The sequence below is a fragment of the Fukomys damarensis genome, unplaced genomic scaffold, assembly GCF_012274545.1.
Source record: "Fukomys damarensis isolate Sample0158 unplaced genomic scaffold, DMR_v1.0_HiC HiC_scaffold_19, whole genome shotgun sequence".
NCBI classification, from domain to species: Eukaryota; Metazoa; Chordata; class Mammalia; order Rodentia; family Bathyergidae; genus Fukomys; species Fukomys damarensis.
In genome coordinates this window covers 19295655-19310134 of record NW_022900931.1, presented here as the reverse complement: position 1 = coordinate 19310134, position 14480 = coordinate 19295655, and the positions used below count along the sequence as shown (strand labels likewise).

Below are 14480 nucleotides of genomic sequence, written 5' to 3'. Positions count from 1 at the left end.
CAATTGATACGGCTGAGCAGACACAGGTTTAAGAATTAGCACACAAAGAAGAGTTGGGAGACATACAGATGTGCAGCAGCGATACAGGGTGACGCTATAGCAAAAGACGCCAAACAAGTACCAGGTATAGGAAGGAGAACATCTCCATCTTTTGAGAGTGAAGGAAATGAAGAGAAAATGGCCATAGTTCGCAGAAATTGTAGGCCAGACCGAGAGAAGACTGAAGGGGGAGTGTATTTCAGATGATTCAATCCCACAAACTAGATAGAATCCCAAATTATTTGTTAAGGGGAATTCAGTCCAGAGCAGCAGGGCAGCAGTCAGAACAGAAAGAGTGAGAACTGAAGTTTGGAGGAGCATGGGATTCACATGTGCTCTTTCACCATTAAGGGCTAATGCTCAGTTACTCTGCTCAGCGTCCTCAATGTCGGTCAGATCAGATTTACATTTATGTACTAACCACGTAAGAGAAAATAATATTGTATTTGGCAAGAATGTTTCACTGCCATAATATAAATGAAGGCTCATAAATATCACAGTGTTGATATATGAGCTACTTTTGTAATGTTCTTAGAACTAAAATATTTAACTAATAGAATAACTAAAATATATGTGTTTTATCATACATGTACTTTTTACTTCAGCATTCTCAAGGATTTTAAGTTTGACAAAGTATTTTATAAAGGCAAGAGTGTCTTAAACATTTATCATATGACTTTCTCGATTCCTAAAATATCTTTTTTTTCCTGAAAAGTCCACTCAGCACATGCACATCCCTCATATTTTCCAAGAGTTTGAGGCCACTACAATTTACTTTTCCCTTTTCAACAAATGCAGATGTTGAAAGCTGAAAATGTAATGAGTAATAATGTAGTTGGATAAAAGCTGTGAGGATTAATGGTGTTGTAAAGGTCACTCCGAAAGAAGAATTAATGTGTTATGCCATTAATAAACTATGGAAAACTGTGGACCAGAAGATAACTTAAGCTATCGTTAATGGCATGGAGCTCTTTGCTTTACATCTGTTAACTACAAATACAGAAAGTGACTTTTTTAAATTGGTGGCCAATATTACTGTGTGTTCTGTAAGAATGGTTTTGATTGGTACATGGATGATATGCAGGGCCTAAAAAAGGGAATCCTTCAAAGGCATGAGTAGCTCAGCAAAATGATGGATGATTTTAGTCTTTCACCCGGATGTTATCTTTCCTTCATATGCCCTTTTCACCAGTGTTGCACATATGTATAACACTATTAAGTTTTTTCAAAGCATTTTTCCATCTATTTTCTCACTGCAGTTATTTTAAAATTATAGACCCTTAACTAGATAGAGCCGATATCTGTATCATCTAGCCAAAAGTTGTCATTTTACAAATAAGGCTCTGTGCACACTCAGACATTAAAAGTACACTCCTTTCAGAGTATAGACCATCCTATGATGCTATGTTTAACTTTTGTTGTGTTCTTGTAGCACTGGTGAACAAACCCAGGGCTTCACACATGCCAAGCATGCCCTATACTGCAGAGCTACACTCCTTGTCCCTATGTTAATTTTAAGGAAATAAATACACGTGTCCTAATAAGTGGTGTATAGTCGTGGCCATTGGAGGTTGATGCTTAGAACCGTAATCTTCCTTCTTTTTAGTTATTGTCTGTTGGTGGCCCCTCTACATTGAGTGGTGTTCTTAATGGTTTACGCTTTCACATATCTGTCCAAGTGAGAATTAAATACCTTCTGTGTGCCGTACATTTTGCAAAGGCTAGAGAACAAGCAGACCTGGGCTGAAGCTTCAGGTGCCCACAGCCTCTGTCCTGGTGCATTTGTTTCACATACTGGAATGTGTAACCCTACCATTCACTCCCCAGGGGCACACAAACAGTCTTCCTGTACAAATGCAGGGGCGACATGCCACATAAAATGAAGGAAAGTATATCCATGTTTATTACATAGATTATTTCTATTACTTCCCGATTTAAAACATAATGACATGAAGGCAAACATTAGTGTGAAATTACATTAGTTTACCTTTTTTTAAGGAGAATAACTTAGATGAGGATTTTACTGAGAAAACCTTTCATCAGAGTTGCTAATTGAAAATACTATAATTCATAGATTATGAGGAAATTAAGGGTATCATTGAATCACATGTGATAATTATGTAGCACTTTACAGTTTATAAAATTATTTTCACTTTTATTATCTAAGTCCAGCGAGCTTTCACAGATTAAAAAAAGTTACATATCAGTGTACCAAAATTTGATTATAAGTAACCTCAGAAATGAAAGAAAATAGTACTTGTTGAAATCACTGGAAACAGTTATGCTCTTACATTTACTTACAGCTAAAAAGTTTTATGTAAAATACATATGTAGAAAATCCAGATTTGTGTTGCCTTCACATTATTGGTTAAATCCATGAAGCCATGAGGCATAGGTTTCTGCTGTGAAGACAGAGATAACCAATGAATTTAGAATTAAAATGGCAGATGCTTTTAACTTAAAAATATGTTTTTATTCCTTCTGACAACCCTAATATAGGCCAAAATAATGAAAGATTGAGTAAAAACAAATGCCTTCAAGTAATAGGCTAAAGCAACAGACCATTTTTAAAAACATCAAGACTGTTGGAAAAAAAAAAGCATTCAGAAAGTTTTGAAGGCAGATACATGGCGAAACTAAACTTGCAAAGATCATGTCGGGGTTGTGTCAGAGAAGTCCTCGGAGAAGGGATAAATTTTGAATAAATACCTGAACATGTCAGAAAAAGAGCATTTCCTCAAGAGAGGAAGCTTGAGAGACGAGAGGGCAAAGGCCTGTCCTTGGAGCCAGGAAAAGGTCTCTGTAGCTTAAAGACAGGACTCAGGAGAAACTGGCCAGAGGGGACATGGGAAGGACAAGCAGAGTTAAGACAAGAAGAAACTTTTAGACCATGTTGAAATGTATGAAACTCATCCCGCAATCGTATCTTTAGGGGGACATTAAAGAATTTCAAAGATTTCATTGTATTTTGGAAAAGACTGCACCCTGTTGTCATCTCTTGAAGATTTACAGTGCATATTAACACCTTCAAGATTTTGAAAATTCACACAATGCAAAAATCTTTTCAACATTAATATTTCCTAAACTTCCTTGAGCATGGATTTTTTAACAGGCTAGGACAGATCATCTTTTATGAAATACTCCTTTAAGCAGTAGGGTACAAAGGGTTTTGTTATTAGTCAGCTCTCCCATTGCTAGCTGTATGCCCCAGCCCCCACAATTTAAAGGAGGAGAGGTTTACCTGGCTCATGTTTTCAGTCTAAAGTTTTCCCCTTTCTCTGTGGGTCAAATCTTTCTCTCATTTTCTTACAAGGACACCTGTCACTGGATTAGGACTTACTTCAAAATTCTGGGTGAACTCAACTCAGCTACCTTAATTATATCTTTACAGACCTTATTTCCAAATAAGACCATTCATAGAGATACTGGGGTTTTGGACTTGTATATGTCTTTGAGGGGACAAAATTCAAGCCATTAGAGGTAATTTAGTGTATTTTCTTTTTTTCTTTACCTTTGGGCATCCATGGTAACTAATTTTTCTCCCTTGGAGGTTATCTCTCAAATTGCTTTCCAATTTGTTCCTTCTTTTCTGCCCCTGACAATGTATATGATAGATACTTTTTTAAAAAACAAAGAAATGGAGGACTTTTAAATAGTGGTTAAGAAGAAACATCAACGCACAAAAAGCAAACTCTGAAAGTTAGAGAACCTCGCAAGTTTGTGTTGATTCCTAACCAGTATTTTCCGGATTTCATTTGAAATATTAAGTAGCATTGGTGTGTGTCCTCATCCCTCCTCAAGAGCTTCACCAACTTTCTACACATGTGCTCTCCCTTCTAGTCCTGTTTTTAGAAAAAATTCCTGGATAAATTTATGAAAAAGACAAAGTCAAGTGCATCAAATGATGATTTGGGGTCACTTTGAACTCTGATGGACTAACATCTAATTCATTTGAACCTCAGTGCCAACCAAGAAATGACATCCCCTCACAAACTGAACTGTCATGGTCAAAGTCATCTAAGAATAGTGCTAAAGGTACATAAATAATGAAAACGAAAGAAAAGAAAAGAGGTTAACCTGATTTACTGCCTCCGCAGACACTAAGTTCTGTCTACTCTTTCATATGTGATAATTCATTTAATTCTTCCATTAACATTACATTTATTTCATGGTTGAGGGAAATGGAAACAGATTAAGTGCTCATAATTTGTCAGTTACTACATTTTTCAAGGAGTGGAAATCCGGATCTATCTGAAGCCAGTCCCCAAGTTCTGTTTATGTCACTATGCCACTTAGTAAATAAAATGACAGTGAATTACTTTCATGGATCATTTATTCTGTCAAAAGACTATATCTAGTGAGTGTTATGCCCATTTAACATATGAAATGATTGAGATTTAGAGAAATAACTTGTATAATTTATACAAGTGGCAAAGCTAGGGTTTAATTCAAGCTCATCCAACTTTCAAACACACACACTTGTTCTGATGATTTTAAATTTGGAGCAAAATCTAAGAAGCAGGTGAAGAAAACATCTCAGGCAAGAATGCAGAGATGGAAGGAGATGAAAGATGAAAGTAAACTGCTATGATGAGAAACCAGGAAGACATTTCCATAATGACAGGAGAGTTAAGACTGTACTACCATTCTGCAAGGATGGAAAATTCCCTAAGATTTGGCAACTGAAACACTACAGAGGAAAGACATTAAGATTGTAGTGAGGAGAGAATGGGAGAGTGTAAGATAAAGCGTCTTTCAGAAGGCAAGAGAAAAGACAGGATGGGGGAGAAGGAGAGAGAGAGGGAGGGATGGCAAAACAAAGTTAAAGGAACAACTTTGCATGAAATAGGGGAAGAGACTAGCTCAGGTACTTACAGATTGTGGTGTGGACATGGGAGAGATCAAGTGGATGTTATAAATGAGAACCAGCTATGAAAGGAAGAGAAATTGAGAAGATGTTTACAGATTTTCCTTGACTGAAAGTAGAAGACACCACTGTCTGAAACACCAGGGGCAAATGGGGATAAACGGAGATCTGAGGCTAGCAGAGTGCAGGATTCGGCGTGGGGGCAGGAAGGGGAGCATTCAGCCTCACTGGTCTGACATAAGGCCATTGGCTGAGAAAGAATGAGCAGGGCTGGAGATTTGTTGACTATGATGAGAACAAATTGTCAGGAATCAACACATGAAGCTATGAAGATTGAATCTGTCATATATAAATGGCCTCGATTAACAGCATACACATACAAATGATAGAATGCCATATAATGTTATCAAAGAAACTAGAGAGTCTCTAAAAGCAACATGTTTATTTTAAAGCCAACACCCTTTACCACCTGCAATCACTTCAACGTGGAAATAGCCATTAGAGAACATGCTTGTCAGCTGACCACCTTCATGGTACTTTGTACTCCTCTTGCATCTGTTAGTCATTTTCCTGCAGTGCTATCATCTCAATCCCTGAGAAGCATAAAGAATCCATGGTTTTATTCAATATATTTGTGCTGTGGAGATGTTTAATAGACTACGCAATGCATGAAACGAGGTAAAATATAACCAGGAGTTGGAGAACAGGAAAATTGGGAGTAATGCTCTTAAGATCTTACTAAGTAAATACATCCAGGCCATCACTATCGTTTAAGAATGTATTTCTTTTACAATAATGAAAGAACAGAATAGGATCAGGAATAATACAGGAAGACAGTTGTTCAGAAGGACCAAATCAGTATGTTGAGGATAATATAAGGCTAAGTACCCTTTACAGTACATATTAAATCTAAAGATCAGTCCTTGGTTTGTTTGCCCGTTCATATTGTATTTAGAAAGAGCAGAAGTGTTTTGGTCTGTGAATAAATTTCAAGGATTAGCTCTGAAAGGCTAATATATAATAGTTCTTAAAACTGTTCTTTGTCACCTACCATGGAACTTACCTTCATCCCCAAGAAGATGAGAGAAGGTAGGCATCATCTGCATACCTAGGAGGAAAGGTATGAACCACTGAGAAAACTTCCAGAGTGAAGCGCTGCACTCACTAATCTGACATTAGTTTCTTCAAGAGAAATGTTTAAGCAGCAAGAAAATATTTTATGTTTCTTGGCAATCAGCAGATCAGATAGAAGAGTGGAGCAATACAACCAGGATGTGTAATCTGACATGATTAGACAAGGCTCTTTAGTACCAGAACATTCATAATTGAGACAAAGAAAGAGTATTAATAACACTTTCCTAACACGGCAGTTAGCCATTTTATATTTCCTTTCTTTAATCTTAGTGTTTTTCAACAAATCATGGGATTTAATAGCGTGTTTTGGCAGATTAGAGGATTTATGGCCCAGATGTTTTTTGTTCTAAAAATGGATTAGGGTGTAAAGTTTGCTGGAATCCATGGAACATGTTGAGGCAAGCCGGTCATTTTATGTGTGATTAGTGCCTGCCTTCTGTCTCACAGTCCCTCCATCTGTCACAATTCACCAATGGATCTGGGTAGATTTAGCCTCATGTCACAAACAAGTCCCTTTTCTGGGCAATTTCATATTACAGATTCATTTTATACCATTTTATGCCCCAGTTAAAAGATAGGGAGAGAGAAAGATGAGATATTAGCTTTCCTTTAAATATTTGTAAGAACCGCCGACTCCCATTAGTATGCTACGTTAATATCATGCTGCTCATCATCATAATGTGCAGCAGATAAATGACCGGTATTAAAACAAAGTTAAAATTAGTTCAGCTCCCGATCCCTGTTACTCTTTAAAAGAAATATTTTGGTGGCATTTCTCACTAACTCTGGAGTGTGTAGCTGCAGACAAAAGCTGGCCATTTAACCATCTTACTAAGAGTGCGAATCAAGCATACTATAGTTAACAGTAGCCTCGGTTTCTTATCAATTGCAGGTGCTTGGTTATATTCGGTGCTTGAAATTCAGACTCTTAAGTATTACAAGTTTGAATCACAGCAAAGCACTGCCACCTGTAGTTTATTTCACCATAAATAGATGTAAGGGAAAAATGCTCTTTCAGACACTGAATGATTTATTCCTCAGTATCGAAGAAACATAATAGTGCTACCCACAAACTCCTCTAAGCTTGCTCATATTATGAGAAATTCAATAATCACAGCGATAATTAACACCCATATCTTATGACATGAAAATGTTCCTTGCATTAAAATAATGAGATGTTTTATTTTGCACTATAGAACAGTGAAGTAGTAACTACAAAGTTCATTTTAAATCATATTTTAAACTTCTTTCCAAATATTTGGAAACAACCATCCTTCATTTCAACATTGTTTTTATTACAGATGTTTGGCCACATGTTCATGTTTGACTGTGCAAATCAGTCATCAATTACTCATTCATTGATTAATTTTACTCAAATTCCATGAAGAAATTTTTACATGCCAGGCATTAAGCCATCATCCAACACAAAAGACTTGGGTATGGTTGAAGGCAAACTTTGCCATGCGTTTGTACATTTGATCTGTTTCACTTTCAGGTTATTTAAATGATCACGATGCTGTCAGCAAGGCAATCCAGGAAGCTCGACAGATGAAGGAGCAACTTCGGCGGGAGCAACAGGTTCTTGATGGGAAGGTGGCTGTTGTGAATAGTCTAAGTCTCAATAACTGCCGGACAGAAAAGGTTAGTTCCTGCAATCATTTACTTCCCACGAAGAGTTCATTAACATGCCTGGATGCTTTTCCTTTTATCTTTTCAACTTACCATGCTCTGAATGATGGTTCTCCTTTTTTCATTTCCCTCCATCAGTGCAGAAGTCCCCATGCCCATCCTAATCAAAACCATCTGGAAATGGGAAGCAGTTATAATTCTCTTTATCCATCTCCAGTCCTTATTGACGATTAATATTCCCCTTGATGCTGCCAGTTTGTATGGAAATGAAGTGGCCTTCAAAATATCTGAGTCTGAGTGAAAGTTCTGCTTTACAGAGATACTTAACTTGTATTTGGGGATGAGCGGGATTTGAAAATACTGAATCTTCTTTAATCACCATAAGCTTGGATGATACCCATGCTCCTATTCTAAGTATGTGGGATCCTGTGCTGCTGATAATGTTTCCAGTGCAGAGCACTGTCAAGTGTTAAGTGGCTGTGAAATTGGAAGTTTTTACTTTATCAGAAAACTGTGCCTCTTAAAACTTTGTTATTAGTTATTATTCCTCAGTCCAGTGAAACTTCTGAATTTGTCTGAGATGTAACAATTTTAAGCTATTTTATTTAAGTACATATTGTGTTTTACTCAGAAAATATTATGTCATTCTAGATGTTCAGAATGATAAACGTTTTGGTAATACTTGCTCTGTCTGAATGGAAATTTTAGTGTCACCAAATCTCCTGTACACACCTATAGAGATAGCAGATAAAGGGAAAATGATTGGCTGCTTAGCAATAACTTCAAAGTTCATCATAATCAGAAGTACATGAGCCAAGTAAAATTGTCCAGAATGAGCAGATTGCTGATTTGGATAGCTCTCTTGTTTCCCAGGTTTCATGTAAAATTCAATGTATAATCACTAAGAAGCTCACAATCTGCATGGTACAGGTGAAATGTAGCGATGATCCTGTCACAGCTGCTTTTTCCCCCTGGTCCTAGAATGCATAAAAATGTAGGATGGAGAAACAATTCAGTTCTGCTCTGTCTCTAGGGGACAGAACATGGGTCAGGATCCATTCCGTGTAGCCTTATAACATAAGAAGGGTGGCATTGTTGCAGTGAGAAGGACACAAAAATTTTATAGCTAAGCACCAGAAGGGGAGAGGAAAAGCAAAGTGACAGCTAAAAGAAGGAATGATAGCAAGCATAAAGGAATTTACATTCAAATATTTAAACATTCTTGAAAGGATGCTTGAACAGAAATTCCTTTTCTCTGCTCCCCATGTAGAAATGAGTTTAACACTCAGCCAGATGCTAATGCAAAGTGACTCAAGCTATTCCTCGCAAGCATAGCTAAATTGCCGTTATTTGTTAAGCGCATTGAATTCAGCTGTGGATACAGCAGTTGGTTGCATTCAGCAAGCATCTGTACCCTTTTTTTTTTTAATCCTCCAAAGCAGAGACAACTCTACCTATCTCCCCCCTCTCCTCCCCTGTGCTGGCTGGGAATTGTCAAGTGACAACCGACCAAATCCTTTTGGACAGGAAGCCTTCATCTTGAGTTCTATATTCTTGCAAAACAGGCCTTGTGGTTGGATCAGGGAGCCCATTAAAAGCACTTTGATGGTATGGAAATTCATCTTCATGAAGCTCCTAGGCCCCCAAGCAGCATGCTGTTTAGCTGTGGTTACAGATCAGTCATTCACATCGGAGGGCAATAATTGTGCTGACGGCTTGTGCGGCAATGGAAGTATGTAAAATAATCCTGGGCCCGCCACCATGTTACTGAGTTAATCTTCCCTAATACAGATCAGCTGTTGTTCTAACGCATGACTTTATACCGGTTCCAGTGGCTCTGCACAGCCTTTTGATTAAGTAACAGGAGTGGAACCATCTGCATTCACTTTACTCCATACTTGTCCCTTGTTGGGCACCTTCTTTCCACTTCTCGTCCCACCTCCACAACTGGGCTTTATTTCTCTGACACCTCATTTTGGGGTTGTAGGAGTGAAAGTTGCGTTTGTTGAAAGCTACCACTATAGTAGAATTATAACAACTTTTGTAAAACCTATTTTTCTAATAATACCTGCCAGTAACTGTTGGCCAGATAAGGTGTCTCTGTTCTTGAGGTTTTCCTCAATTTCTTTACTGTGCACTTGTGAAGTAGTTGAGCTAAGACTTGAACTCCTATTTTTGACTTTAAGTGAAAATCTTAATTTGTGAAAATGAAGCGGTACACTAGTGTCAAACTCTTGCAGAATCAAACCTTCCGCGCCAAAGTGTATGAAGTAGCTCATCCTTGACGTTCCGCTGATTTCTCCCAATAACAGTGAGACTGCTGATGCTCTCTGAAATCACTCTTACTGTGGCTAGTGTTTGCCTTTTCCTCCTGAACTAGCTTGAGTATCATTTCTACAATGAGTAAACCAAGTCTGTGCAACTTCAGGGAATGAGATAACATCAAATCGATAGCTTTCAGTCATTACTCACATCAGTACCTGTTTGGTGCTAGGTGCTTGCAGTAGTGTTTTGTACCAAAATTGTAGCCTCTGCCTTTATGGAGCTTACAGTTTGGATCACATCTTGCTTGTTAATCACTGCATGTTTATGTGTGTGTGAACTTATCAGGGCTGAAGACTCCGTATGTCCAATCAATCATCCGTCTGAGATGACAAAGATGGATACTTGTCCTTCCACCTAAAGCAGCATCGCTATGCACAGTGTGCTCTCATTTTCCAATACTGGCCTTTTTTTGGTTACATTTTTGTAATCATTAGGGTTTATATTGATGGCCAGTGTGTGGGTCAGTTCTGGTTTGAAATTTTTCCTCATCATTCTTAAGAAAAGGTTTTAAAGGAATATAATGGTAGATTCCTTTTATAATTTGCACTATCATTTTTCTTCTTATCACTTGAACAAAGGAATTATTTCCTATCTAACATAATTCTCATAATTCCCTAAGTCCATGAAATATGTGAATGTAGAAAGTGAGCAAGAAAAAGGAGAAAGAAAGATGGAAAGGAGCTGGGATAAAGGAAACAGGAAAGAAAAGAAATTCAACCTGTGCTTTACATCAGTTTAAAAGGTGGTAGAGGGACAGGGGATTTAGCTCAGTGGTCCCGCCACCTGCCTTGCAAGTGCAAGGTCCCGAGTTGAGTGTGATCCCAGGACAAAAGGGGGAGGCAGGAAATAAAGCTAGTAGAAATCATGACCTAAGAACCAGAAAATCAGTATCTTCTAGTGAATATCTGGTTCTTGGATATGCAAACCTTATCCATGTGAACTTTTCTTCATATATCAAAAAGCCAACATGATTGTCCCAACTAGCTCTTAAGTCTGAAAAGCTGTAATTGGACAGTGCAAACAATTAGAGGTGTGAAGATAGGGATGAATGTTTTCCCAGTGATATGTATCAAACATCATGAAAGTCATTTTTACTGAAACACATTTTAATTGACGACTTCTTAAAGATTTTTCACTTCTTTACTTTTCTTGGAAATGTTTCAGCATACCCAAGAACTATGTGTCAGGTTTCTTGGAAACTCTGGGACACAGTGTTATTTATAATTGTCATCACTGGTTAATTATAGACTGATTGTATATTCAAGTAATTCTATGACTTACCACACAGCTCTGTTGCAGACAACCGGATAACACTAATCACGGTGTTATGGAAGAAAAAGTAATCTCCTCAGGTAGGAAGAACCAAAAAGAAGTCTCTCAGATATTTATTTTTAAAAAACACTCATTTCACGTCATTAACATCCAGAAAGGCCCAGTTTTGACCATACAGTCAACTGTATAGCAGGTTCTTGGTCTTGTGTTTGAAGGCATCTATACCTGATAGGAGAACATGCAAACCTATTTGTATTGTGCCGATCCCAGCGGGCAGTGTTAGTCGTGCATGCAGCTGAAAGGAGAAATAGACCAGATGTTTCTTAGCTTATTTCCTTCAGTCAAAATGTTGTCTAGGAAGAATATTAGAAATACATTTCTCACCACGCATGAGGAAATATCTGTAGCCGGAATTAGTGCCGTTGAATTTTTATCACACAGTAAAGCCGGGGAGGAGGAGGTTGGATGCACTATTTCATCAACTCAGCAAGATAAGGCTGGAAGTCTCTGTGATTCTTGGTTTTCCTCTTTGGGTCACAAAATGGTGGTTTTCCATGACTACCTGCAGGCAGGCAGACTTGGGAAGGAGGAGTTTTCTCTTCGCTGAATTCAGTCTTCGTTCACTTTGGGGATGTTTCAGCGTCAACAGGCTCACTGGCTGGAACTGGGTCATATGCACATCTTTAAGGGAATACTGGCCAAAGGCAAAAAGACTGCTTTAAAATGGACATGAATTATATTCTGCAACTCAGAGAACTTTTTCCCTGAGATCAACGGCCATCTTGGGATCAAAGGTGATTATTAGTAGGGACGAAAAGGACCAAAATGGCTATTGGGCAGGACAAGGCAACTGTCAGCCACAGATACATTATAAAAATGACATCAAAGCTCTCAGATATCGCCTTCACTAAACTGGTTTGTTTTGTTTCATAATTATTGTCATCTGTGTAGCTTTTGCTCTGTCACCTTTACGTGTTCGGGACTTTCCATCTGGCCTGTGGTTCATACAGAAGCATGTGCACAGGAAAACACTGCTGGGTAACAGGTTAAATGTAAGAATGTGTGTTCACACACATGCTCCAAGCATGTTAAGAGCAACTTCTGTTTTTTCTTCTGTAAAACAGATGTCACTCACAAAAATAAGCGTGCAAATGGATACATATATTTTTTAAGGTGGAGCATTCCTTCACCAAACATTAATTGTCTACAGTGTATCTAGAATATAAACATGAGTGCAGGCTGTGAACTCATCTATAATTGTACATAGTTGCTAGGAAAATGTCTTTCATTTTTGCAGTCCAGGGAAAATTCATTGCAAATTTCTATAGAATGAAGTGAAAATGTGGTGAATAACGTGTATTTTTTGGGGGGTGTACCAGGGATCGAACTCGGGTCCCTGTGCTTGTGAGGCAGGTGGTGGAATGACTGAGCTAAATCCCTGGCCCCAAAATGTGTATTTTAAATAATAAGTTACTCAGTAGTGACATCAGTTTCTCTCTTTTTGGCTGTTTGTCAGTTATGTTCATAAGAAGCCCAGTCATACATTATATAGGGTAATTTGTAAACACAGGTTAATTTTATCACTCTTGGAATCTCTTTCATTACAGCCTCCTCTTGTCGGCCATTGTCAACTCTTTTCTTTCCCTTTAACAGAATGCCAAACGTAAAATGACAGTGACCAATGTTGACTTAATGTGGATGTTTAATAATGAAAAAAAGTGTGTCACTCCCAGCATTAGTTACAAATGGCAGTAAGTGTATCGGATGGCAGCCCTGTAATAATTTTACATCCATCATTCTTTCCCATTGCTTCCCTGGCCATCTGATGGATGGAGCCCGCAGTGTTAACTCTTCAGAAACTGACACAATGCCTCTAATGTTGTCTAGCACATGCTCCTTCCCTAGATAAGAAGACCTGTGAGAAATGGTGAATTTCAGGCTTTGCTCTGAAAAAATGGAGCATGAAGGAACTCATGCCTCTGTATTCAGTGGAAGAGTCTTCACTTAATGATTGCTAGACAACTTTTATAAATATTGCTATACCTTAGATGAACTAGAGAAGTCAAATTAGAACTAATTTAGAACAAAGGAGGTAAATAATTTTGGAGGGAGCGTGCAACTGTGTGGTAAAGCAATTTTTTGCGGGGGTACTGGGGAGTAAACTCGGGTCCTTGTGCTTGCAAAGCAGACAGCAGAACCACTGAGCTAAATCCCCAGCCCTGGTAAAGCAAATTTTACTAGGGGCTGTGTGTGATGACAAAGAAGTGTTCTCAGTCTTTTAAATCCACCAGTTAAAAATTAAAATAACGCAAGTGATTAATATTTTTCTTTTATGAATGTGGGTATATAAATTTTAATCTCTACATTTATATACAGTTAATTATTTGGTGATTTCAGTTAAAAGATACGCAAAGTCTGAAGTTGAATATTTGCCATCTTATTATTGGAGTCTCGCAACTCTGAAAATGTATAAAAAAAGAGAGAACTGCTTTCTAGGCAGCCGATTATTAGAAAATCTAGACCAGCTTTTTGTATGCAGTTTGTCATTTGATCCTTTGGTTTTCTTTCCTTTTGTTTTTCATTCATAAAACCTTCTTAATTCTGAGTGTCTTAGCTAAGGGAACACTTCTTATGGGACAGGAAAGGAGAGGAAACCCCTTGGCGAATATTATCAGCACACAGCAGCCAGTTTTCTAAAACCACGACAAAAAGGCAAATAGGTATTATGTCATCACCCATCCCTCACTCTATATGTCAGCCTTTCAGTGATTCCAGTCGACATTCTCGACTGGCTGGTGCAAGTTAAAGGAGCTGTTTGTTTCTCGAAATTGAGCATAGGCCATCTATAGCCTTTTGTTCCAGACTGTTTTCTTCTATGTCTTTTCATTTCTTTCTTTTTCTTTCTTTCCTTTTTGGGGGTATTTAATTGAAATACATGCCGAGTCTGCAGACTGCAAAGATCAGAGCTGTTTTCGTCCAGCAGTGGTAACTATGCATTAAACATTTTGATTTGTTTGAGCTTGAAGTTTAGTCCTTTTTTGCCATTTGCTTCGTGGAGTTTGTGTATATTTACAGCCTCTGCATTTAATGGCCACATGCCTTATTTTCACAGATGGCCAGTGGAAGGCTTTTTCTTTCTCTTAGTATAGCCCGCTTTCAGTTTTGCTACATTTGTCACAGTGCCACTACTTGCAGCTAGCAAGTGCCCACGCTT

At 38.1% G+C, this 14480-nt stretch overlaps 1 protein-coding gene across 18 annotated transcripts in view; it reads left to right on the top strand.

Annotated features, from left to right (window-relative positions):
• Positions 1-14480, top strand: part of Sox5 (SRY-box transcription factor 5) — a 936135-nt gene that overhangs the window by 899761 nt on the left and 21894 nt on the right. For all 18 annotated transcript variants that reach the window (XM_033766292.1, XM_010615329.2, XM_010615302.2 and 15 more), the window contains one exon: positions 7536-7681. In XM_033766292.1, the coding sequence (XP_033622183.1) occupies positions 7536-7681 (146 nt within the window). The remainder of the gene's footprint in view (positions 1-7535; positions 7682-14480) is intronic.